Source organism: Mesocricetus auratus, unplaced genomic scaffold (genome assembly GCF_017639785.1).
Source record: "Mesocricetus auratus isolate SY011 unplaced genomic scaffold, BCM_Maur_2.0 Super-Scaffold_100013, whole genome shotgun sequence".
Taxonomy (NCBI): domain Eukaryota; kingdom Metazoa; phylum Chordata; class Mammalia; order Rodentia; family Cricetidae; genus Mesocricetus; species Mesocricetus auratus.
Window position 1 is genome coordinate 81,803,495 of NW_024429196.1, and position 23,692 is coordinate 81,827,186.

The 23,692-nt window shown below is 44.2% G+C and overlaps 1 protein-coding gene across 5 annotated transcripts in view; it reads right to left on the reverse strand.

Moving 5' to 3' along the window:
- Nucleotides 1-23,692, reverse strand: part of Fancc (FA complementation group C) — a 133,193-nt gene that overhangs the window by 31,124 nt on the left and 78,377 nt on the right. For all 5 annotated transcript variants that reach the window (XM_040756133.1, XM_021232007.2, XM_040756131.1 and 2 more), the window contains 3 exons: nucleotides 22,801-22,914; nucleotides 21,910-21,974; nucleotides 8,080-8,244 (listed from right to left, as the gene is read on the reverse strand). In XM_040756133.1, the coding sequence (XP_040612067.1) occupies nucleotides 8,080-8,244; nucleotides 21,910-21,974; nucleotides 22,801-22,914 (344 nt within the window). The remainder of the gene's footprint in view (nucleotides 1-8,079; nucleotides 8,245-21,909; nucleotides 21,975-22,800; nucleotides 22,915-23,692) is intronic.

A 23,692-nucleotide genomic window follows, 5' to 3' on the forward strand; every position in this document is an offset into this window, starting at 1 on the left:
CACAAGAGTCTGGCAATGTCTTTGTGTTCACCTGTATGCTCTTCAAGCCCTGTGGTTGATCTGATGTTACCACCAGCCCCTGGTCATTACGCCCAATCCTGGTGGTCACAAGACTGGTGGCTCTGCTGTTAGCCCTGACCCTGAAGCTAGCCCTGAACCCCAGCAGACTCACCCCTTAGCCTAAACTCACATGTGGTTGGAAAAGGCATATTGTACCAAAAGACAACTCCCTTACCCTATTACTTGGAAATCCCCAGAAGTTTTATAAGCCTGGACAGAGACCACACATATATTCTTTACTCTGTCATAATATGGAAGCCATGCATGCACACATCTCCTCTTTCATCTGCTTCAAGCACAGGGAAAGGAGGCTCTGCGTGCCGTCATCAGGCCCCCGGTGCTTGTGAGGACACGACACACTCAATTACTAACAGCCCACAGACTAACCAGGGAACTTCAGCAGCCCTCCCACCTCTGAAAGATTTTAGGCAATCTGCAGCTTGCCTAAATTCATCCCAGGGATGAATTTTATAAAAAGTTAGGTTCGACATTTGAGTCAAGAAATTAAAAGGTTCCTCTAGGTTATCTAAACCACAAAGGGGAACCAGCGTGAGCTGTTTAGAGGAAACAGACTGCCCATTTCTGGAAATACGTGACTGTATTTGGAAGCCAAGGCCAACAGACGCCCAGCCAATTATAAAGCACAGGAATTCCGCCATGTGCTGTGGTGAGTGGTGGAGAAGCGGAACACAGGCGAGGCTACTTTGGTCAAAGAAAGCTGTGGTTTCTAGAAGGCCACAAAGCCATGTGGGGAAATGCTCCAGCTGGGAGGGGCGCAGGGTGTGGAGCATCAATCTGCATGGCTCACTGAGTCAGCCTCCTTTGTGGACATGTGGCGGACGGGTTCTCCACAGGAAAGCGTCCATGGAAAGTCTCCAGCTGATGCGGCTGCTGGGATAACTTGCTGTTCTGAAGCTGCTGGAATTGGACACTCTGAGGACCACCCAGCATTTCTGGACAGTCTGTCCCTTGTGGATTAGTAGACCTAAGCTTCCAAACCAAATAAACTTTTTTAGTTGCTGAGGGAGAATGCTCTATCATAAGCGAAATAAGAGCAAGGCAGGCAGGTCCTCACCCTGGGCTCCGGAAACCACGCCTACTGGTCAGTGATTTCTGAAATTGCTATTGGGGTTTACAAAAGATGCCAAAGGTGGTCTGCTTTAATCCAACTCTTGTCCCCAAAAAAGGGGTGGTCCGGGAGACTGGACACAAAACGAGGATAGATCCCTACAATCAGAAATGGAGCTTCCACTGTGTTGTGTTGTGTGAAAGGCGGGAGTTGGTGGGAAAACCATTAGAACCTCAAGGACTAAGCTGTAGATAATGACCACTCAAGGTCCATGAATAACAAAGGCAATGGCAGATTTCTCAAAAATTTAGGCATACTGAGTAAATTTTGGCAGAAGGATTGAAGAAGACAGAAAAAAAATGACCTCAACTTTTCGTGTTTATTTGCATGGATATGTGTTTGTCTGTTCGTGAGGGTGTGCTGTGTGTGTGCAGATGCCCACAGAGGCCGGAAGAGGGCATCAATCACACCACATCACCCTGGAGCTGGAGTTACAGGCGGCTGTGAGCTGCCAGCGTGGATGCTCTCAACTACACTCAAGTTCTCTCACTCGTGTGCTCCTAGCCCTTGTTCCATTCCGCCAGGCCCCAGCTTTTCAGACTTTAACCATGAAATTATGCTTTGATGTTTCACTTTGTTTGATTAGTTGGCTTTTTTTTTCCAGACAGAGTCTTGGTATAGCCCAGGTTGGCTTTGATTTGTGGCAATCCTCCTGTCTCAGTCTCTGAGTGCTGGGATTACAAGTGTGAGCTACCATACGTAGGTCTCGTTTTAACCTTTTTTGAACACATTAAACAACTTAGCCTTCTCTGGACTGTCAGCTTTCACAGAAGATGAAGTATGTACTGTATACAAATGTTAAGAGTTATATATGGAAAATGGAAACACTCTACCAGGGACTCCATTCTCTTTTGAACTCTTCATTTCCCAAATGCAACAACAACAGGACACCTGAGATGAACGAGAAGACCCACTGATGACAGCCAAGGATTTAAAACCAAAGACAATCAACAAAGAGTAAGAAAAAAACCAAAGACAATCAACAGAGAGGAAGAAAAAACCAAAGACAATCAACAGAGAGTAAGAAAAGCCTCAAATGCACACACAGTGTCACACAGCAAATGCTGCTAGGTCACAGAGTGAAGTTGAACAGGCAGACAGGTGGACAGGAAGCTGTAACACACAAAGATGCTGTTCTTCCTAGGCCAACCCACACACTTGATGAGGTCTTCCCCAGATAACGTAAGGTGTCTTTCCTGAGACCAAATCACTTTTAGAGCTTATACGGAAGATAAAACAAGCAAAACACACACACACACACACACACACACACACACATTAAACCACAAAGGAAGAAATATGAGAATAAATAGACTTATTTTATTATGAACACTCTGGAATCTTACTACTAAAAACAGTTAGGAGGGCATGAATGCAATAATAGGTCAGAACAGAGAGCACCAAGTTAGGCCAGGCCCATCTGCATTCAGGGGCTGAGCACGGGCTCACAGAACTCCCAGGCTACCTACATCCAGGTGGGAGGGGGCTGGCATCCTTCACCATGCCAGAGAGGGCCAAATGTTCTGCAACCTGAAAGTGGCGCAAAGCAACCTACCATTTTAACAAAAGCTTTGCAAAACCACCCTACAGCTTGAAAGAAACGTAAAGGAACTTATGAACCAAGTTCAAAGGAACTTTGAACTCTGAGTCTAACAAACTGGGGGAGGGGGACAGAAATTGCAAAACAGGAGAACTTAGGTCCCGGTAACAACTTCAGATATGCTGGTGGACAATTTGCAGGAGTTGATTCTGTCTTTTCCTTCAGTTGAGAATGAACTTGGGTGAACAGGCTTGGCTGCCAAGTGCTCTTACCTACCCCCTAAGCCATCTTGTCGGCCCTAAAAGGTCTGTTTTGAAACAAACAAGCAAACAAAAAAATGCTTATATGTCTAACAATTCCCATTTTCTGTCTAAAGTCATTTAAATAACAATGAATTGGGGGAAATATACTAATAAAATGTTTTTTAAAGCACTGTGCTTTTAACAAATTAAAGGAACACAGTAGTAAATATTTTTAAATCACATCAATGTTCTTTGTAGAATCTAGAAACCTCCATGAGAAAGAAACACTGGTCCAAACACTACCTGTACAGTCCACAGCAACCCTGTGGGCAGGGCAATGTGGACTCACTCAAGGTCCTGTGAGCTCACAGCATTTTTATAATAATGCTGGTAGCTTTTAACTTCCCTGGTCCCTCCTCATCCCTCCTCCCTCACTGAACCAGGGCTGGGCAAGTGGTCCACCACTGGGCTACACCTCCAGTCCTCACGCTCACGAGTGCATAGGGGAGCTGCACAGTGACTACACGACGTCACTTCTCTGACATGCAAAGGAACATGTTTGTGCATTTTTATATTTGAAAAAGAATTTAAAGGTAAGAACATTTAGGGCATTTGTATATATTTTCAGAGATTCATTTAAAGCTCATTCTCTTTCTTCTACTATGCTTTTGCCATGTCTAGATATACCTGATATAAATGTTGTAATATTATTAGTATAAAAAATAGTATTTTAAGGGCTGGAGAGATACTCAGACATTAAAGGCTAAGCTCACAACCAAAAAAAAAAAAGTATTTTAAATACTCCGATGTTTTCCTTTGTGCCTACATGGAAATATAATAAAAGTATATATTCCTTTCATTTGTTTGCAATAATGTGTCTCTAAACTCTTGAAGGGGGCTGGAGAGATGCTTAGTGGTTGAGAGCACATGTGTAACCCTTACCAAGGACTCAGGTTTGCTTCCCAGCACCTACATGGTGCCTCACAACCACCTGTAACCTCAGTTCCAGGGGATCCAGCTGGCACACACACACACATGTATGCAGGCAAGACATTATTCATACATATAAAAGAAAAATAAATCTAAAAAACTCTTGAAAGTTTTCTAAATTTTTATCTGAATTATTCTGGATAATTATATATCTTATAGAAGATGTTTTACCAAGATGCAGTATATATTTTATAGTTACATATTTTTATGTATGATTCACATATATTATAATTTACCACATTTCATACACAATGAAATGTATAGTACATTTTCTTACAAATATATACTCTTTTCTTAGAGCCAACTTAATATCATTAGTGTGTGTTCAGCACCTCAGTGCCCACAGAAATTTGATAGATTATTCTAGAAGTGTTCATCTGTATATTTTTGTGTATGCCTGTTTTTATAAAATCCTCCAATAATGTCACCAACACCCAATACATAATAAAATACCGTGTTATCTAGAAAAAAATTTGAAGAATGCACACCTGACTTTAAAGGGGGATTAGGAGATTTGTGCTCTCGTCCCCCAGCTGTGTTGTCAGGAGAGAAGGAGCCAACCTATCAGAGCGCTGACTCATGAGGCACCGGCCTCCACTCCAGAGCATGTGTACACAAATGAGAGCAGGACTGAGGAAAGCTGTCTTCTCCCAACTTCACAGCGGCTGGCATTTGCTGCCCTGTGTCCTCTGTAGCACCGCGCTTACATGCCGTCACAGTGCGAGTTCACTGTGGCATCCACGGAGAGTGACTTCCAGTGGTTTCCGACGGCCATTGAGAGTGGTAAGAATGAATCAAGTGGTTTAAAGGGAAATGCTACAGCTCATTAGTGTCTCCTGGGATGTGACCTTCCGGACCCGGCTGCAAGTGCTGCACCCTGGTCCATCTACTGGCAATATCAGCCAAACACTAAGACCTTTCCTGTGAAACTTAGCCATAGACATACAAAGTGCTGAGTAGCTGGAGTCTCATGGGTGTTCCTGAACCACTACACTCCATAGTGCAAAAGCAACAGCAGGCACACTTTGTACCTGGGTGATCAGAGACAGTTTCTGCACCCTCACCCTTGCCCACACCTTCACAGGGACATGTCTTGTTCACATGTTCAATAGGAGCACTTGATGGGACTGTATAAGATACAGATTTTGTTACTTGTCACTCTTGAGAAGAGTTTTAGAAACTTTTCATGGTAAAGGAGAACTTGAGACAGTCAGCGCCAGCCTGTTCTGTTTGCAGAGAGTCACTCCTGTGCAAGTGTGGGCCCTTGCCTCACGTGACACTTTCATTCCATACGCAGCGACTTGAAAGAATGACAATCCATTAACAATGGTCACTCATGTAAGTATATGGCACACACCTTCTTAACAACTAACAAAGTGACCAGGCTCCCTGTAGTGGCATCTTGCCTTGCCAGTGAACCACCCTTTGAGCATGATTTCAGGTGCAGACATGACCCATTATAAGGTAGAGGAAGGTCTGGCTCACATGCTCTTAGGTTGTGGAGAGCATTGGAAGGGCAGAGACTGCATCTTTTGGAGCAGGAAGACCGTGGCGATTATTTACTCCTATCTGTGTAAGTGCTTCCCTAATAAACACCTATTTCTCATTTATCTTGGGTCTGGTGGACTCATTTAAACCCCACCTTCAGGTCCCCTTTAAGGGAAAAAAAGGATAGAATTTGTAGCCCACGATAGGCACTGAGGGCTTTTGTTTATTTTGCTCATTTTAAGCCCTTTGTAGAGGCATGCACCTGTAATCCCACAGCAAGGTAAGCAGAGACAGCGGGATCCCTGGGCATACTCTTCATCTTAAGGTAGGTGACTTTATTATTACCACTACGTACACGTGTAGTGGCTGCGCACACGTGCCCTGGCACCTGTGTGAGAGGAAGAAGACAACTCTCTGGAAGCCAGTTCTGTCCTCCCTGTGGACTCCCCGCCCCACTCAGGCTGTCAGGCTTTCACCTACTGAGTTGTCTTGCCAGTCCAAATTTAAGCTTTTAAACAGGAATTACAACTGTGGAAAACTTCTGACAGCTTTTCAACACTTTGTGGCATGTCATCAAGGATGACAGTGAGCACAGCAACTGTAAGTTTTCACTGTATAATGGAACATACCAACATTAGGAACATGAGATAAGGGTGGAGATTTTCCAAACGAGCCACACATCACACTACAAAGCCATACGGAGGTGCAAGACCTGAACTACAAAACAGGCTTCTGACGGTAACATGAAAAATAAAGACCCAGAGACTGATATTGGGGTTCAGGCTTCAAGCTGACAATCAGAGAAGCAAAGCAGCCCAGCCAGCAGATCTTACCTCTAGCCAGCTGAAATGGCAATCCTGTCTCCAGGAATCCTCAGAGGCAAAGGGCTCTCAGATCCTGTCTCCTCCTCCTTTTATTCCTTTTTCCACCCAGCCTCATCATTCCTGTCTCTACCTCCCTAGTGCTGGGATTAAAGGAGTGTGATCCCGGGTGCTGAGATCACCTTGTGTGAGCTGTTTCTTTTAAGACTGGATTCATTTGATGTAGTCAGTGTGTCCTTGAACTCAGAGAGATCCATCTACCTCTTAATCCTGGGTCCTGGGAGTAAAGGTGTATGCCACCGCCGCCCAGCTTCTATAGCTAACTAGAGGGGCTGCTTTGCTGTTTTGATCTCCAGTGGCTTTAATAAATCATAAACAACGCATGACTGTGTGCATGTGTGTACATGCATGTATATGATGCATGTGCACATGTAGAGGCTAGACACTAGGTATCTTCTGTAATCACCAACTTAGCCTGGAACTTCTGACCCTGTTAGGTCGCCCCAGGGACCCTCCTGTCTCCGAGTGCGTTTCACTAGGGTCACAGGTATGTGACACCACGATGGGGCTTTTCTACTTGGGTCTTGGGGATCTGAACTCAAGCACTCATGCTTGCATGGCAAGCACTCTGCCAGGTGAGCCACCACCCCAGGCCCGGTCAATGGACTTTAATGTAACAGAGTATAAAAGTCTCATTAGTATAAGCTCAGATCCCACACTGCTACTAACTTTTAAAAACATGACCGTTTCAAATTTAGATTAAAGAAAACTATCCACTCCATCTCCAGTGGCCAATGTGATAGAACTGCGTCTCTAATTATGCAGCTGTGTGGGGACAGGCACCAAAGCACTGTATCCCACAGACCGAACATAGCTTTCCAATGCCAGGCAAAGAGACGCCTCAGACACAAAAATAGTGCTACCGTCTAACAGGTTATCTCTGTCTTACAGAAGCTCGCTGTTTATTGTTACTAATGTTATTGTTTATGATTACTATTACCTCCATTATTACTATATTGTGAGTATTATGAAAATGATGATGCATGAACTCCTATGCACATGAGCAGAAGTCAAAGGAGGACAGTAGGTAACCTGCTCCATCACTCTCCATCTTATTCCCTTGAGATAGGGTCGTTAATTTAACCTGGATCTCCCCTTTTGAGAGTGGTTGACAAACAAGCCGCGGGGATCCACCTTTTTCATAACACACGCCAATGCTTGGGTTATGGGTATGTCCAACCATGTACAGCTTTTATGTGTTGATAAGGACCTGAAGTTGCGCTTGCCCGGCGAGCGTTCCTACCTGCTAAACCATCTTCGCAGTCCTTTATTACTGCTTTCAAATGATGCAACTTTCTTATGAAGTAATATTCTTTCTCCCTTCCTCCTCCCTCCTTCCCTTCCCTTTGAAGGACTGGGGACCAAACCTGTGCCTTGTGCTGGGCAAGTATTCTGCCCCAGCTCAATAAGCATTTCATAAATTTCTGGGTGTGGTTTCATATGGGGCAAATATTGGAAAGCACAGAACTCTTTGGGATCTTCAAGAGCACTAAAGGGAACTGGGATGGCTGGGGTGAGGGACTATAAGCATAAAGATGCTTGCTGTCAAGCCTGATGCCTAGCCCAAGTTCAATCATTGGTACCCAGATGGAGCAACAAGAAGACCAACTTCCATAAGCTAATAATCAATTAATAAATAAATATAAAAAGGGAAACTGAGACCATTAAATACACTGTCATATTTTTTCCCATACCACAACATTCTACAGCTAGGAAAAACAAACTGAGTGATAAGATAGATGGACTCACGACAAGACGGCCTCATTTACAGCTTCGAAGAACTCAGGCGAGAGGACTTCCTGAGGTTCACGTCCATGGTAGGTAAGTAGAGCCTCCACCAGGGGTTCAAAATCAGGCAGAGTAACAAGAGGGACACAAACTTGTGACAGGGACATCATACGCTCCGGAGCCATCCTATTGGAGAAAAGAGTAAAACGTGACGGCCCAGATCAGAAATCCACGTGTACCTGAACACAGAAAGTCTTCTGCTGCCAAGGACAGTGACAGGCCATGCTGGCCTAACAGAGGTCTTCTCTAGCACCGTGTGCCAGGACTTCTACAGTCACCGCCATTCCCACGTCTGCAGACACATCTGACAAACCAAGGCCCAAACAACTCCCCACGCCCTTTCACAGATCCACTATGCAGACACTGGTCCTGCCTGATCCGGGAGTCAGTGCTGTCAACTCCCTAGCTGCTTACCACCTCCATCACTACCCCTGGCTCAGACCACCACCACCTCCAGCCACACAGGAGCAGTCAGTCTCCTGACTACCTCTGTCTCACTCCACTGCTTATCAATGGGAGACAGCTCAGCAGCCCTTTCAACATCACATTACTGCCCAAATGGTCTCCTGTAGAGGGCACAAGGTCCTTGTACCCACAGATAAGCACTAGGGAGATCACTAATGCCAAATACGCAGGGATGTCTCTTCAACAGAAAGGACGTGTGCCTGCTTTCCGCCCAGAAGGCTGGGAGCAGAATAGATGTAGTTAATAACCCCATGACCTTTGCTATCTGTAGAGCAGGCCTAACCTGAATCTCCCACAGTCGCTCCCTAAACCTTTACCTTAAGCTTCTCAGTCAGTAGAACCCATGCTTAAGAGACATGTCATATGTACTTTGTAGTTTAGTGACCTCTACTTTATCTATATGACCAAGACCACACCCGGTCTTCCTCTATGGGACTGAGATATCTGTTACCAGAAAGCCTTTTTCCAAAATGGTTCTGCATTTAATTCCTGAAAAATAAACTGTCCAGTGTCACACCCTAGAAGTTTGAGCCAACTCCAGCTAATTAAGTCATGTTGAACCACATTTCCTTCTTGTCTTATTTGGATCACTACTCTGCTGGCCATGGCATCTGCAGGGACTCCCCCCAAGTCTCCTGCTCTGCCTTCCAATTAAGAGCATGTTGTTCAACATCCTGTGACTTATCGCTAGCTGCCTTGAGTCACAGGAGTCTCAAATGATGCTTTGTGGCAGTTCTCTGACCACTGCCTATCACTGTACCATCTGTGTGTACAGCGGTTTAAACAAGTTAAGGCGAAGAAAAACTAGAGACTGGGGACCCTAGCAGTGTCCTGGGAGCTCACCAGCTCTGCTGAGCCAATGGCTTCAGCGTTAGGCAGGGAATGCTATAGGATATGTCCTTCGGCAGAGAGCACCCAAGTGAGCATAGCTGCAAGAACCCTCTCCTAGTTCTTACTCTTTCTCGGGAGTTCCTACACAGCTGCACTGTACTGGAAAGGGCTGGGTCTTCACAGGCATGCAAGCCTTCTGAGATACACACACCCTTTTCTGTTTTTCTCAGAGCTTGATTCTTTATACTGGAGCGACTCCCTACACACAGAGTATGCTGAAGAAACAGATGTCACACAAAACTCTAAACTGATAAAATCAAAAGTCTGAGCATATGCCATCAGACCCTCATCTGTGTGTTTTCCTTTCACACATAATCGTAAGTAAGAAATTTGGCCTTGGGTTTTAAGCACCAATGTGCCACATATAGTTGTCATGTCCCTTTACATGTGTGCCTAGTACTAAGCATATACACTGACAGGCAGGAAGATCACTCTCTTGTTTCACCATCATACACACAGTCTGAGCCCCAGTCACACGCCCATGTGTAATTACTCACATACTACATTTCTTTCTCAGGGGCAGGTGACCTAATGGTTAAGAGCACTTACTGCTCTTACACAGTACAGTGTTCTTGGCTATCTCCAGTCCAAGTTTAACAAAGTCAACTGAATGATCTGTCTGTCCCTATAAGCCAAAATTTTCAATTCATTCTCCAATTAAATAACGTGTTCTTGCATCATGAGTTAAATTCCTAGAGGGAGACGCAGGGTTTTAGTACCATAGATATGGCCCACCACTGGCAACCACTCCACATGCTAACTCTTTTGACCACATCAGGATAGGCTTCTGGGCAATGTCAGCTGAAACAGTATCTCTTTGTGCCAGGCTACACCTTGTAACTGTTTCAACACAGAGCAAAGTCCACTAAAGGACGTGATGATACTGAGTGGGTGAAATGGTAGTCACTGTGGTTAGTAGTTTCCTAGCAGCACCAACTCTGTGCAGGACAGAAATGGGGCAACTCCCAACTGAATCCACAAAGTCCATAGGATGCACGTGCTAGCCTGACATCCCAGGAACCCTGACCATCTCAAGTCCTCCTCATTTGCTCCACTGAGTTCTGCTCAGTATAGTCTTTCTTTTTCTTCTTTCCCCTCTCAAAGAATTCCATAGTTGAGTAAGATACAATTTTCACTGGGAACTTTGCAGAGTGTGTTGCGCCAGTATATAGCTTTCAAAGGAAATTCAACCTTTATATGGAGTTCATTTATTCTTATCAGAAGATTGGCTTTAAAAAGTAACTTGATGCATCACATGCTCTTTATGAGCTTTTAAAGTCTTGAATCTAATAGCTAAAAACCATGAAATCCTGTTCCCTGTTCATTAAAAGTAAATAACTTAGCCCCTTAAAACCTTGTACAAGAGTCAAAAGTCATGTGTGTGGTGTGTGTGCAGGTGTCTATCTTGTTTTTTGAGACAAGGTCTCTCACTGGGACCTGGGATCACTGAATAGACTAGGCTGGCCAGCCAATGGGCCTCAGGGACCCGTGTGTCTCCATCACCCCAGGACTAGGATTACAAGTATGTACCGCCATGTACCACATGGATGCTGGGGATCAAACTCAGGTCCTCCTATTAGCACAGCAAGCACTTTACCAACTAAACTATTGCCTCAAACACAAACTGGGAATCCTTAAGGTGCAGCTGCCCTGTGACCTTTAATGGCAACCCAGCATGGCTGTCCTGAGGCAAAAGGGTGCCATGACAGCACTTCAAAGACAGCTACCAAACCTGATGGAGCTATCACAGCCACGCTACCACTAGTAAACTAAAGTAACACTAACTTTCATGTCTAAAGATATCTGCCAAGTTTTTAGCTGTACAAATCATGACCTTGGAATCAGGAATAGCACAATAGTCTACAAACGCTGTCTGGTTCATACCTGAATCTATAAAATTGCATCTACTTATGAAAAGATACCTGATGTTATTCCTTTCACGGATATGACTTCCAAAGACCCCAAACACAATCCCTAAGGAGCAAGCTGTGCTATTCTTTCCTTTGCTTCCACTAAGGGACTCCATTCATTGTTAACTTTTTATCATATGACTAAAGTTCATTTCACAAGCTTCAAAATTGTCATAAAACATAAATTGATGCTATGAGTTCAGATGCAGAGACAGTCAGAAAAGCCCCAGGGCTTAATTTAGAGAGGCTGATAAATAGTGACAAAGAAAGATTAACAATTCAATGACAGATGTTTATAATTCTACCTAGGTTTTTGCTTCAAACAGGTAAAAGTTGTGACACTCTTGACTTTCCAAGCAGTTGTCTTACTGTATAGTCCTATGGTTGGCTGCAGACAGTTGGGAAGTGACAGACAACCGTACAGGAAGGATGTTTCAAGTGGTGTGCACTTAGCCTCAAGCCTTCTGCAGTTCAGTTCTTGTGCAGAAGTTGTTTGGAATGCTACTTTGGCAATGAGTCCAACACTTAGTGCCATGCAGTCTGAAAAGTACTGCATAGCTCCCCCTTGCACATGGATCTCCAGGTCTGGCAAGTCTCAGGCTGAATCCACAAGTGCCATGAGTAACTTCAGAAGGTTGTTTATCTATCGGTCATTCTGCATTTCGGTAACTATAGGAGTCTTTAAATTGTCTGTTTTTCGCAACAGGGTTTCTCTGGGTAGCCCTGGCTGTCCTGGAACTTGCACTGTAGACCAGGCTGGCCTTGAACTCAGAAATCCACATGTCTCTGCCTCCTGAGTGCTGGGAATTAAAAGTGTGTGCCACCACTGCTCGACAACTTTAAAATTGCTAAGGGAATTGACCATGCGCCTTTTCCAGCCTTGCTAGGAGATACAAACTACAGCCGTTGAGACTCAGTGCCTGGTTGGTGTCCTCAGTGCCAGCGGTCTTTCCTACCTGCTCAGTCCCTCTCTCCTCTCAGAAAATGAGGAAACTCAAAACCTGCAGGTCTTTTAGGGAAGAGGATTTCATAATAGTTACAGACTCTGGATGGCCACTGAACACCCTATTTGATTTCACACACATCCATGTCACTCTATGAAATATATGACACTAGGGCTCTCTATAAAATATACACATGTCCAGCACCATACAAGCACAACTGTTCCTCTCTTCCACAGTGTTACTATGTTAAAGTTAAAACCTTTTTTAATTAGACAAAAAGGGGAAAATGCTATGAAATAATCTTTTTGTACACTGTTAAGATGTGTCTTTGCCAAGGCACCTTCTGATTGGTTTAATAAAAGAGCTGATTGGCAGGCAGCCAGGCAGACAGCGTAGGTGGGACAACCAAACTAAGGACACTGGGAAGGAGGAGGGCGGAGTCAGAGGAGTCGCCAGCCAGACACAGGGGAGCTGTAGATGAACACGCTATGCTAACAAAGGTATTGCCATGTGGCAGAGCGTAAATAGGAAATGTGAGTTAATTTAAGAAGTAAGAGCTAGTTATCAATAAGCCTGAGCTACTGGGTAAGCATTTATAATTAACAGATAATCTCTGAGTGGTTATTTGGGGAGCGGATGGTGAACAGAGCTGATTGTGGTCCTGATGAAAAACTCCACCTCGGTCCAAAGTCACACACATGCACAGCAATTCCCTCTCCTACCTCACCCACCCCACCCCAGGAAGCTCAAAGTCTCTGAGGTTTCAAGGATACTTGCAACTTGGAATGAACAGCTCTTTTTAACAGCTTATAAAAGTAACCAAAAAAGAAAATTTCAATTAATTTAGATCATAAATCCCCACATTGGTGAGTTGGAGTAAGACTGAGTGGAGCACTGTGGAAGAGGCTGCTGCTGAGGGAGCTGCCATCTGGGCGCACAGTGAAGAACAAGAAAGAACTTCAGGCAGGGTGAGTGTGTGGGAGAAAAGGCTGTGCACCCCTGACGATAAAAACACAGAAGACACAGCACTACAGAACTTCATCAACAAGACAAGAAATGTAATGGAATTCAGTATGTCACCCTGAAGTCTTTAGACCATCACTAGGAATTGATGCTGTCTTAGGGTTTCTATTGTTGTATGAAACGTCGTGACCAAAGCAGCTTGGAGAGGAAAGGGTTTTTTTTTTTTTTTTTTTTTTTTTACACTTCCAAATCACTGTTCATCACTGAAGGAAGTGAGGAAAGGAACTCAAACAGTGCAAGTTCCTGGAGGCAGGAGCTGATTCAGAGGCCATGGAGAGGTGTTGCTCACCAGCTTGCTCCTTCTCATTATAGATCTTTATGAGAGTGACCACTAATAACCATATGGCACAGTCAGTCTAGGCTGTCTTAAAGTCTTCCCTGCCAATGTTACTAATCCAAAACTCTTCAAATTAGCCTTCGGGCAGACGTTTTGGACAAGGACAGAAAGCAGTCACATTATTCTCCAAAATATCACAAGAATGGTCTCTGGGCCACAGAACCATACTTTTCTCCTCTGAAACCTCTTGAGCTAGGTCGTCATAATCTACATTCCTCTCAGCATCACGGTCTTTCATGCTCTTATTTGTGGCCCTTTTAGCTCCACCTAAAGTGCTCAACTGCTCTCCTAATTCAAAGTCCTGAAGTCCACATTCTGCCAACAAGCATGGTCAGGCCTGTCACAGCAAAACACGCTCCCTGGTACTAACTTTCGTCACTGTTCTACTGCTGTGAAAAGACACAGTGACCAAAGCAAATCTTATAAAGAAAGCATTTAATTGAGGCTGGCTTACAGCTTCAGAGGTTTAGTCCATTGTCATAATGGTGGGAAGCATGGCAGCACTCAGGCAGACATGGTGCTGGAGAAGTAGCTGAGAGTTGTGCATTTGAATCCACAGGCAGCAGAAAGAGAGAAAGATCCTGGGCCTGGCTTAGGCTTTTGAAAGCCCACCCCCAGTGACATACTTCCTCCAATAAGGCCACACCTCCCAATCCCTCCCAAGTAGTGCTACTCCCTCTTGACTAAGCATTCTAATATATGAACCTATGGGGGTCATTCTTATTTACACCACCACAGATGCCTCGCTTTGAGGGCTCTAGAGTGCACAGCAGCTATTCACAACACCACAGATGCCTCGCTCTGAGGGCTCCAGAGTGCACAGCAGCTTTCTTCTAGCCAGAGTAAGCCAAGATGACAAAAGCCTAGGTCCCTCTACCTCACCTGGATGGACCACACCCCAATGAGTAGTTCTGACACAGGAATTATAGGGAGCTGGGAGAATGTTAGCTTGCATTCCTAGTGAGAGAAAATGAGGTAAAAATAGGAAAGAGAATGAATGGGGATGCCCATGGCATTCACTTCATTGTACTCATAACTCCTAGAATTGAGAAAAAAATTATACCGAATATTGCAAAGTGAAGGCTTTCAGTAATCCTTACATTGCAAGAAAATCCTGAACTGACGGGTAAATGGCAGCTTCTGTGCAGGGAAATACCACAGCCCCAAAAGCTTACCAAGAGATACCATAAAAGGTAAGAGTTATCCAGGGGCTGAATTCAAGTGCAGGTAGGTATCTGCTAGGCCATCACAGTGCCATGACCTGTGGGTGGGGCTCCCACAGATGCTTCTTTCCTACCCACTGTTTCCAAGAAAGGGCAAAGAGAAATGCCATTTCTAACAGGAAGGAAGCAGGAACAGCAAATACCATGGGACTGCCAACGCCCAGGAAATCTGTAACTGTAAAGTCCACAGCACAGTTTCCTGACCACTGGAACCATTACAATTACAATTACCAGGGGCAAGCTCAACAAACTACACTGGCAAAGCGGTCAGTGGGGAATCCAAACTTTTTAGAAAAGCACACTACTCTCCAAAGCTCCTGTTCACTTATCTGCCTACCAGCAATGCGGCTGCTCTGCACATCAGATAGACACCTCCTGAGGAAATAACTTGTGTTTTCCTGAAAACAAAGATGCTTAAAGAGTATCTTCAGATGACAGCAAAAGCCATGTTACATCAACCTTTCTAACCATCATCCTAGTAAAAGATCCCAACTTCCACATCTTACAAAACTGAAGTTCTATACCACCCAAGAACACCTGTCTCCCTTCCTCCCAAACCATGGCAACCACCCTTCTACTTCCTAAGAGATGGACTAGTTTCGACATTACATGTGAATGGAAGGCAGTATTTGTCTTTGATGGTTGGCTCACTTCACTGTGCAGAGTGTCCTTCAGGTCCACCATGGTATAGCACCCAACAGGTCTTTCCTTTTTTAAGGATAACTACAATTCAGCAGTGGCAATGCTATGTTTTCATCTAACAAGGTGCACACGGGTTATTTCTATTTCTTGGCTAGTATGAAAAACACAACCAACACAGGTTGGCAAATTATCTCCTAGAGATGTTTTCAATTCTTCAGAAGTGGAATTTGTCACATGGTAACTCCATTTACTTGTTGTTTAAGACCAGGTCTCATGGAACCACAGCTGGTCTTGGACTCTGAGTCCTTGGACCCCCACCTTCCAAGTGCTGAGATTGCAGGCACGCACCACCACGCTGTATCCACTTTTCTTTTCTAATGAACCACTATGGATTTTTCTACAGTAGCTACACCACCCTGCATGCGCATGCTCACTGACAGCAAAAATGCCACTGCTCCTCAGTCTCAGCAACACAGCACACTGTCTCCTAGCTAAAGCTTCCCTTCCTACACTTCTCTCTCCTTCCTTCCTCCCCTTCCTTTCTTTCCTCTTTCTTCTTTCTTTCCTGTCTTCCTTCCCTCCCTCCTCTCTCCTTCCCTCCCCCTCCCTCCCTCCCTCCCTCCCTCTCTCTCTCTCTTTCTTTCTGAGGTCGAGTCTCACTATGTAGCTTTGGCTGGCCTGAAGCTCACTATGTAGACCAGGCTAGCCTCAAAACTCATAGATCTGCCTGCGTCTATCTTCTGAGTACTGGAACTATGTGTATACAATACTAGACCCAGCCCCCTTGTACTCTTCCTGATCCATATAAAGTGCTATGCAGTTCTGCTTTGCATTTCCCTGAACTGTGGAGCTAAGAAGCTTTCCCTACACCTATTGCCCACACATATCTGCCAAGGATATCACCCGACCCTGTTTTCTTCAGATAGCTGTGCTTGACTGTGCTGTCCGGAGATGGCTAGACTTTGATTAGAAAGTGTCCCTCTTCTCCAGGATGCTGGAAGAGTTTGAAAGGATTCTTAACTCGTTTTGTGCTCATCGAAGCCTTCTGATCTTTGGGACATTTGTTGGACGATGGTGAGCAGCTGACTTAATATCTTCACTAGTTAGAGGTCTGCTCACATTTTTTTTGCTTCTTAAAGACTTTGTCTCTGGGTCATGTATTTCTAGGACAGTCTCCAGTCCTAGGCCATCCCAGGTGCTGCCATACAGTTGTTCAATGGCATCTCATAGCTCATCACCTAAGGGGCAGCTGACTTCTGGACTCTACTGTCTAGTTTCCTCTCTTCTTTTCTTATCCCAAACTTTACAAAAACAAAAGCAAAACAACCCCCCCAATCAAAGTGCCATAAACCTCTTGGTTTTGATTTTTTTCTATTGTTCGCTATTGTTGACTTCTGCTCTAATCTGCTGCCTCTTTCTAATTTCAGGTTAGTTGCCAACTACTTGAGCTCTTATTTTTAAATGAATTTACTGCTACTAACTTTTTTGTACTTTTGCCACAACCTGTAATTGATTGTTGTAGGATATTTATTCCCACTGAGACACTCTGAAACTGCTAATAAAGTTTAACCTTGAATCAGGGTGGAGTCAACAATTGGCTAACTGGAATTAGTCATTGAGATTTTGGAGGAGAGGCACAGGAAGCGATAGGGAGGGGCTTAGAGGGATTCAAGGGCTTTTTCTATCTGAGAAGTGTGGAGAGAAGAGGGTCATCTGATCATTCCTCCATCACTCTTTGGATCTATCAGTTCCCCCGACCCCCAATATTTGACTCCAGAGTTTTTATTGTTAATAGGACCATTTAGATAAATGCTTTAGGTGATGGTATATGGTGTGTTCACTGTCAATTCTTTCAAGGTATTTTTCTAAATTCATGATTTCTTCGACTACTGGCTGTTTTAAAATGTGCTATTTTACATGTTAGTGAACTTTCCAGTTTTCCTTTTCTATGGATTTCTAGTTTCACTCCACTGTGATCAAAATGTAGAGCTGGTATGACTTCATTCTTTTTCCATTTCTTTTAAGGCATGTTTTGTGATCCAAAGTATGGCCTGTGCTGGAGGATGCTCCAAGAGAAAAGTGTGCATCCTGTTATTATTATCTGAGTGCTCTGTACATCTCAACTGCCCATCGGCACCGCCCTAGGTCCTGTTTACTTACTGCTCTTCACTCTGAAAAATCAATCCATTACTCAAAGTGGAGTGTCAAAATTCCTCTTGTTTTCTATTTTCCCATCAGTTTATCAATGTGGGTTTTGTATCTCTGACATTCTGTTGTAAGTACAAATGTTTATAACTTAAATCTCTGGTGAGCGTATCCCTTTATCCTTCTATAATATACTTTACTCTTACAATAGTTATATGATAGCAGATAAACAGGTAGATAGACAGACGGATCAAACACACACACACACACACACACACACGTCATACTTTTTGCTGTCTTTTGGCAACCATCCTCTCATCTTCAGTCTTTGCCTGTCCCTATATCGAAAGTGAGATCCTCGGCCTGAAGATGTGGTTCAGCTGGTAGAGTACTAACCTAGCTGCACAAAGCCCTGCCTTGATCTCCAGCACCACATAAGCTGGGTATGGTGGTCGGCCTGTGTCCGAGAACATGCGGAGGGTGTCGGGGATTGACAACACAGAGACTTGTTCAACGATGTAAAGAAAACTTTAAGCAGGCTCCAAAAAGGTTCAAGAAAACTTCCTAAGAAAGGCTCCCACCAGAGAAGCTTCTGCTCTCTCCTCTACCCTGGCTGGTTCTGCTCTGACCCCAGAAACTGATCTGGGCGTGGCAGAAGAGGCGGTTAGTCTTTGGACAAGGTCGAGGTCAGGGCGGTTTCTGTGGGTAGGCCTTTTCCAGGAACGTATTGCCCCGGGCATTGTATTGTTTTTAGTAAACATTGTCTTACAGCTGCCTACTCCCAGGCAGAAGGGGAAGTGGGTCTCTGCTCAAGGTCTGGTGTTCCCACAGGTTTCTATTGCTGTGACAAAACACCATGACCAAAAAGCACATTGAGGAAGAAAGGATTTATTTGGCTTATGCTTCTATATTGCTGTTTATCATCAGAGGAAGTCAGGACAGGAATTCAAGCAGGGTAGGAACCTGGAGGCAGGAGCTGTTGCAGAGGCCATGGAGAAGGGCTGCTCACTGACTTGCTTCTCATGGCTTTCTCAGTCTGCCTTTTTACAGAATCCAGGACCACCAGCCCAAGGGTGGCACCACCCACAGTGGACTGAGCCCTTTCCCGTCAATCACTAACTTAGAAAATACCTTACAGCTGGACCTTATGGAGCACTTTCTCAATTGATGCTCCCTCCTTTCAGGTGACTGGAGCTTGTGTTAAGCTGGCATACAATTAGCCAGCACAGTGATATGCACTTGCTATCCCAGCACCAGGGAGTATGGACAAATTCAAGGTCATCCGGCTACCCAGTGAGTTTGAGGCCAGGCTGTGCTACTTGAGACCTTGTCAACATAAAGTTTAAAAATCATGAGAGAGGAATAAGCAGGTCTAAAGTATGAGCAGAAAAATATACTGAAATATACTCAAATTTTTAAAGAAAAGTAAACCTGATGAAAATAGCTAAAAATCATTATAAAAATAAAAGTAAAATAACCTACAAAGTGGCCTCTTGTAGAGAGCACACAGTTTGATTTTGCTGTATCACTGACTTGGACACTCTTCTGAGTTCCAGCAGTGCTCACTTTATGCAGTGGAGGAAGAATGTCTTCTCTGTTTTAGTTTCATAAGCCAGTGATCTTTTTCTCCCTCTGGTGTCTGTACCCGGTACTGCAGAATCTCTGTACTGAGACAAGCTGGTTCTGCTCTTGGTTCTTTGTGCCCCAGACAGGTAGGTAGTGGGAGAATGACATCTGGGCCTTGCTACTTTCCATTCTTCTGAAACCATGCCTATGCCATTCCTTTCATGTTTATAGTTCCATTCACTTGTCTCTTCTGCAATCATCTGCTTATAATCCTTTCATCTCCATCCTGGTCCTAGAGATAGACTCAGGTCACCACGCTTAGCAACAAATGCTCTTACCCCGCTGAGCCACCTTACAGGGTATATCATACTCTGTGATAGCTACTACATTGTTTATCAATGTGGTGGTATTGGTTCACACACTCATAGTTGGTGTATGGGATCCGTACCTAATACATTGGAGTGTTGTAAACACTGGAGTGTGCAGTGTCACACCTGATTTTCTTTTTAAATGCAGTAAAACATCAATAAGTTACTTAAGCACATATAGGTAGTGACTAACACTAAATATGTTCACATGCTGCCTTCTCACCACTATTACTTATGCAAAGGTTTTCACTGCCCCCAACAAACCAAACACATTAAACATAACTTCCCTTGCTCTCCCGATTTCTGCTCTGCTTTCTACTCCAATGAATCTACCTATTTTAGGACTTCATATATGTGGAATAAAAACATATTTGCTTCTGTGTTAGACTGGCTTTTCTAAGCATGTTTACATGCTCTCTCATACTGATACATACATAAAAATTCTGTTTCTTTTTATAACAGACTTATGCTCCAGGAAATATAAACACATTTTGCTTAACTATGGTTAACCAACAAGACCAGTACATAGACACCTGTTTTAATTATTTTAGGATAATTTCCTATTTAACTTTAGCCATCAACTTGACACAACTTAAAGTCACCTGAGAAGGGAGTCTCAATTAAGGATTATCCAAATCAGACTAGTCTGGGGGTGCCTGCAAGAGATGTCTTGGATGCTAGTTGATGAGGGGGCCCATCCTACTATGGGTGGCACCATTCCTATGCAGGTGGTCCTGGCTGCATAAAAATATGCATAAGAACATACTCCATATGCAGGATCAAACAATACTTCATTATAGTCCTGCTTTGCACACTTCTTGATGAGTGTGGTGCCGAATGCCTTTTCATTTGCTCAGTAGCCAGATGTTTGTTTTGTTTTAGTTTTCAGAGATAAGGTCTCCCACTTGATTTGTATCGGAGGATGACCTCAGCCCTCTCTCACTGAGGTAAGTCTCCAGCATCTACCCAGTGCTGGGTGTCGTTTAAGAGCCTCTAGACATTCCAGACACTGATTCCTTATGGAAGAGCTTTTGTTTTTTTAGACAAAGTCTCACTATGTAGCCCAGGCTGGCTTCAAGCTTATTAAGAAATTCCAAGCTGGGGACTGGGCATGGTAGTGCACGCCTTTCGTCCCAGCAATTAGGAGGCAGAGGCAGGCAGATCTGTGTGAATTTGAGGCCAACCTGGTCTACACCAGCCAAGTGTTCTACCACTGAGCTACCAAGATCCTAAATTCTTAACTTTAATAAAGTTCATTTTTTTCTTTTAGAAAATCTACTATTATCATCATCATCATCACTATATGCAACCATCACATCTGGAAGGGTGAGTGTGCCACAGGGCATGTGCCATCGTGCCTGCGTGAGGTCAGAGGACAATTGTTCTGTCTTCCCACCTTCGTGGGTTTTGAGGTTGGGCTAAGGCCACTGGGCTTATATAGCGAGTGCTTTACCCAGCGAGCCACCTGTCTAGCTCTTCAATTCATTTTTCCTTGCTGACTACGCTCTTGGTGTTGTATCTGGGGGTGGGGGGGCGGTCAAATCTGGTGCTGCCAGGGTCTTTGACAGTGTTTTCCTCTAAGAGTTGTGACATTCACTTGCAATGCGCTCAGAAAGGCTGAGGGTAAGTGCCAGTTTTGATAGAGCTCTAGACTGGCAAAAGCTTTAAAAAAATTGTTTTTGAACCAAGTCTCTCAAGTGCTCAGATTCTTTGGTTAATGATTTGTTAAAAAAAATGCGTGCTCACCAGTTCCAACTTTACTCACAGAGTGAAGAAACATCTGTGATGTGATTAATTGCCTTTTAATTTCTCTGAATCTATCTGATTTGTTTAGTCTAGACTCTGGACTATTGAGTTTCTTAGGGTAGGTCACATATGCACATCAAAATATCCGCTGCCTTGTAAATATCCCAATCTTGTGTGTGGTGGACATGGGGGGTGGGGGGGCAGGTGAGCACAGGGGTGCACACGTGTGCCCATGCCTCCTCCTCCTGCAGTGAGCCTCGGGCTTATTTTCCTTCGTGCTCCTACCTGTACAGGCAGGGCTTGTCCTAGACTGCACACCAAAGGCATGTCACACTAAACTTCCCCGTGACTGCTGGGAGAGCGGTGACTTTTAAAAAGAACATCTAAAAGAACTTCCCACTAATACACTCTCTCCACCCGGACTCGAGATGCGCCGTGAACATGCATTTCCAATTGTCCTTGTACCTTTCTCTCATAACCAAGCAACACCTTCTGAAACCCAAGCAGGGGGATGTTTGGCTTAACACCTACCGACTTTGAGTGTTCAGTCCATTAAGATGACTCTCTCTAAGCTCAGACACTAATGACAAAACCATCTGTAAAACAAAATCAGACACAGGTCAGCTCGCACTGCAGCACGATTACCTCAGCTCCATCTCTCTTGCTGTGAGGAACGCATCCCCTTCCATTTCCTCCCCACCCTCGCCTTGTGTTTTACTTTGCAGAGTGAGAGGAAGGCAACATCACCTCACACTGACTGCCACGTGGGTCTCTGCACGGAACATCTGCAGTTCTGCAGAGGCAATGCGCACAGATAGGTCCTAGAATTAACACCAACCCCACAGAAAATTAAAACACACTGGAGTTTACTTATTTTCTTCCTTCTTTAGTTCCTTTTTTTAAAAAGTGCTTTTCAGTGTATGGCTTCCAAAACATCAAAATAGGTGGTAACCATCAAAGTTCTAGTTTTCAGAAGAGTATGATATGTGTGTGCGTGCTTATGCCACAGTGTCTCGAGGGAAGACGGAGGGCAGCTCTTCCACCTTTAGGTGGGGACTGAGGATCAAACTCAGGTCACCATGTTTTCATAGTAAGCACTTTTACTGAGGCCATCCTGACACCCCTTTAGTTAATCTTCTGCTTTGTCTCAGCATAAAATTCAATCGGGGTATTTTAGATATGATATCTGTTCAGAAGTCCGGGCTATGTTTATACTGGTTAAGGAGTGTTCTTCTCAGAAATCTGAGTGAGTGAGATGTGTTGTGAGAATCCAATGGCACCTCACATCTCCTTCCGTGGCCGCAGCTCTACCCCAGGTAAGAAATAGACAAAAGTTCTATGACTCCCTGGGAGAGGAGAATGTCCAGTTTACCCTTCACATAACTGTTGAGAATTTCAATATGAATAAAGTAAGATACTCACATTTTTAAGCAAACTAGGATAGTAATCAACAGGCTCATATCCCAGAATTTCAGTAAAAAGACCAACTTCTTTCATGTTGAATCTGATCGTGGAAAGTATATGAGATAACAAACTCTAAAATCAAAACAAAACAAAAAGAGAAACAGTCAACTTCTCTCAAGTGGATCAAGCAGGCTTGGTTTAAACATCAGCAGTTATGGGTTTAGTACGATAAAGCCAGAGAAGGGAGGTCAGCACCTACAATACCAACTGCCTTGCATTCTGGAGGACAAAAGGAGCTGCTCGCTCATACGGATTTGTGAGGTTAGGAGTTCCAAACATGAGCTAGTGTAGATGCAGAACGGAACTCTGTTGTCAGACCTGCATGGCAAATGCGTTTTAATCATAAAACAATTTGCAAAACAAAACTGCATGACTTAACTTCTGTCTGCTTTGTCTGTGATTCCCTGATATGAATGGCTACAGAGGAGCACAGAGGTCCAGCCTCGGATAAAACAAGCAGAAGTCACAAATGCAACATACTGAGTCCTCTCCTGGGCTGACAGCTCTAAGAAAAAGCTTTAGAGTTGAAATTTCTTACTTGAAAGTAGATTCCATGGGCTGGGGAGAGCACTCAGGGGTTAAGAGCACTGTCTACTTTTCAAGAGGGCCCAGGTTCAACTCCCAGCACCCACACAGTGTCTTACAACTGTCTGTAGCTCCAGCCCAGGGAGAGCCAATGCCCTCTGGCTTCTCTAGGCACCTAAACTTAAGACCCTCAACATATAAAATAAAAATTGAAACTTTAACTTCAAAATTAATTAATCTGGGCCAAGGGTGTAGCTCAGTGGCAGAGTGCAGAACCTGTCAGTTCTCAATACCAAAACAACCAGCAAAATAAAAATCACTGTTT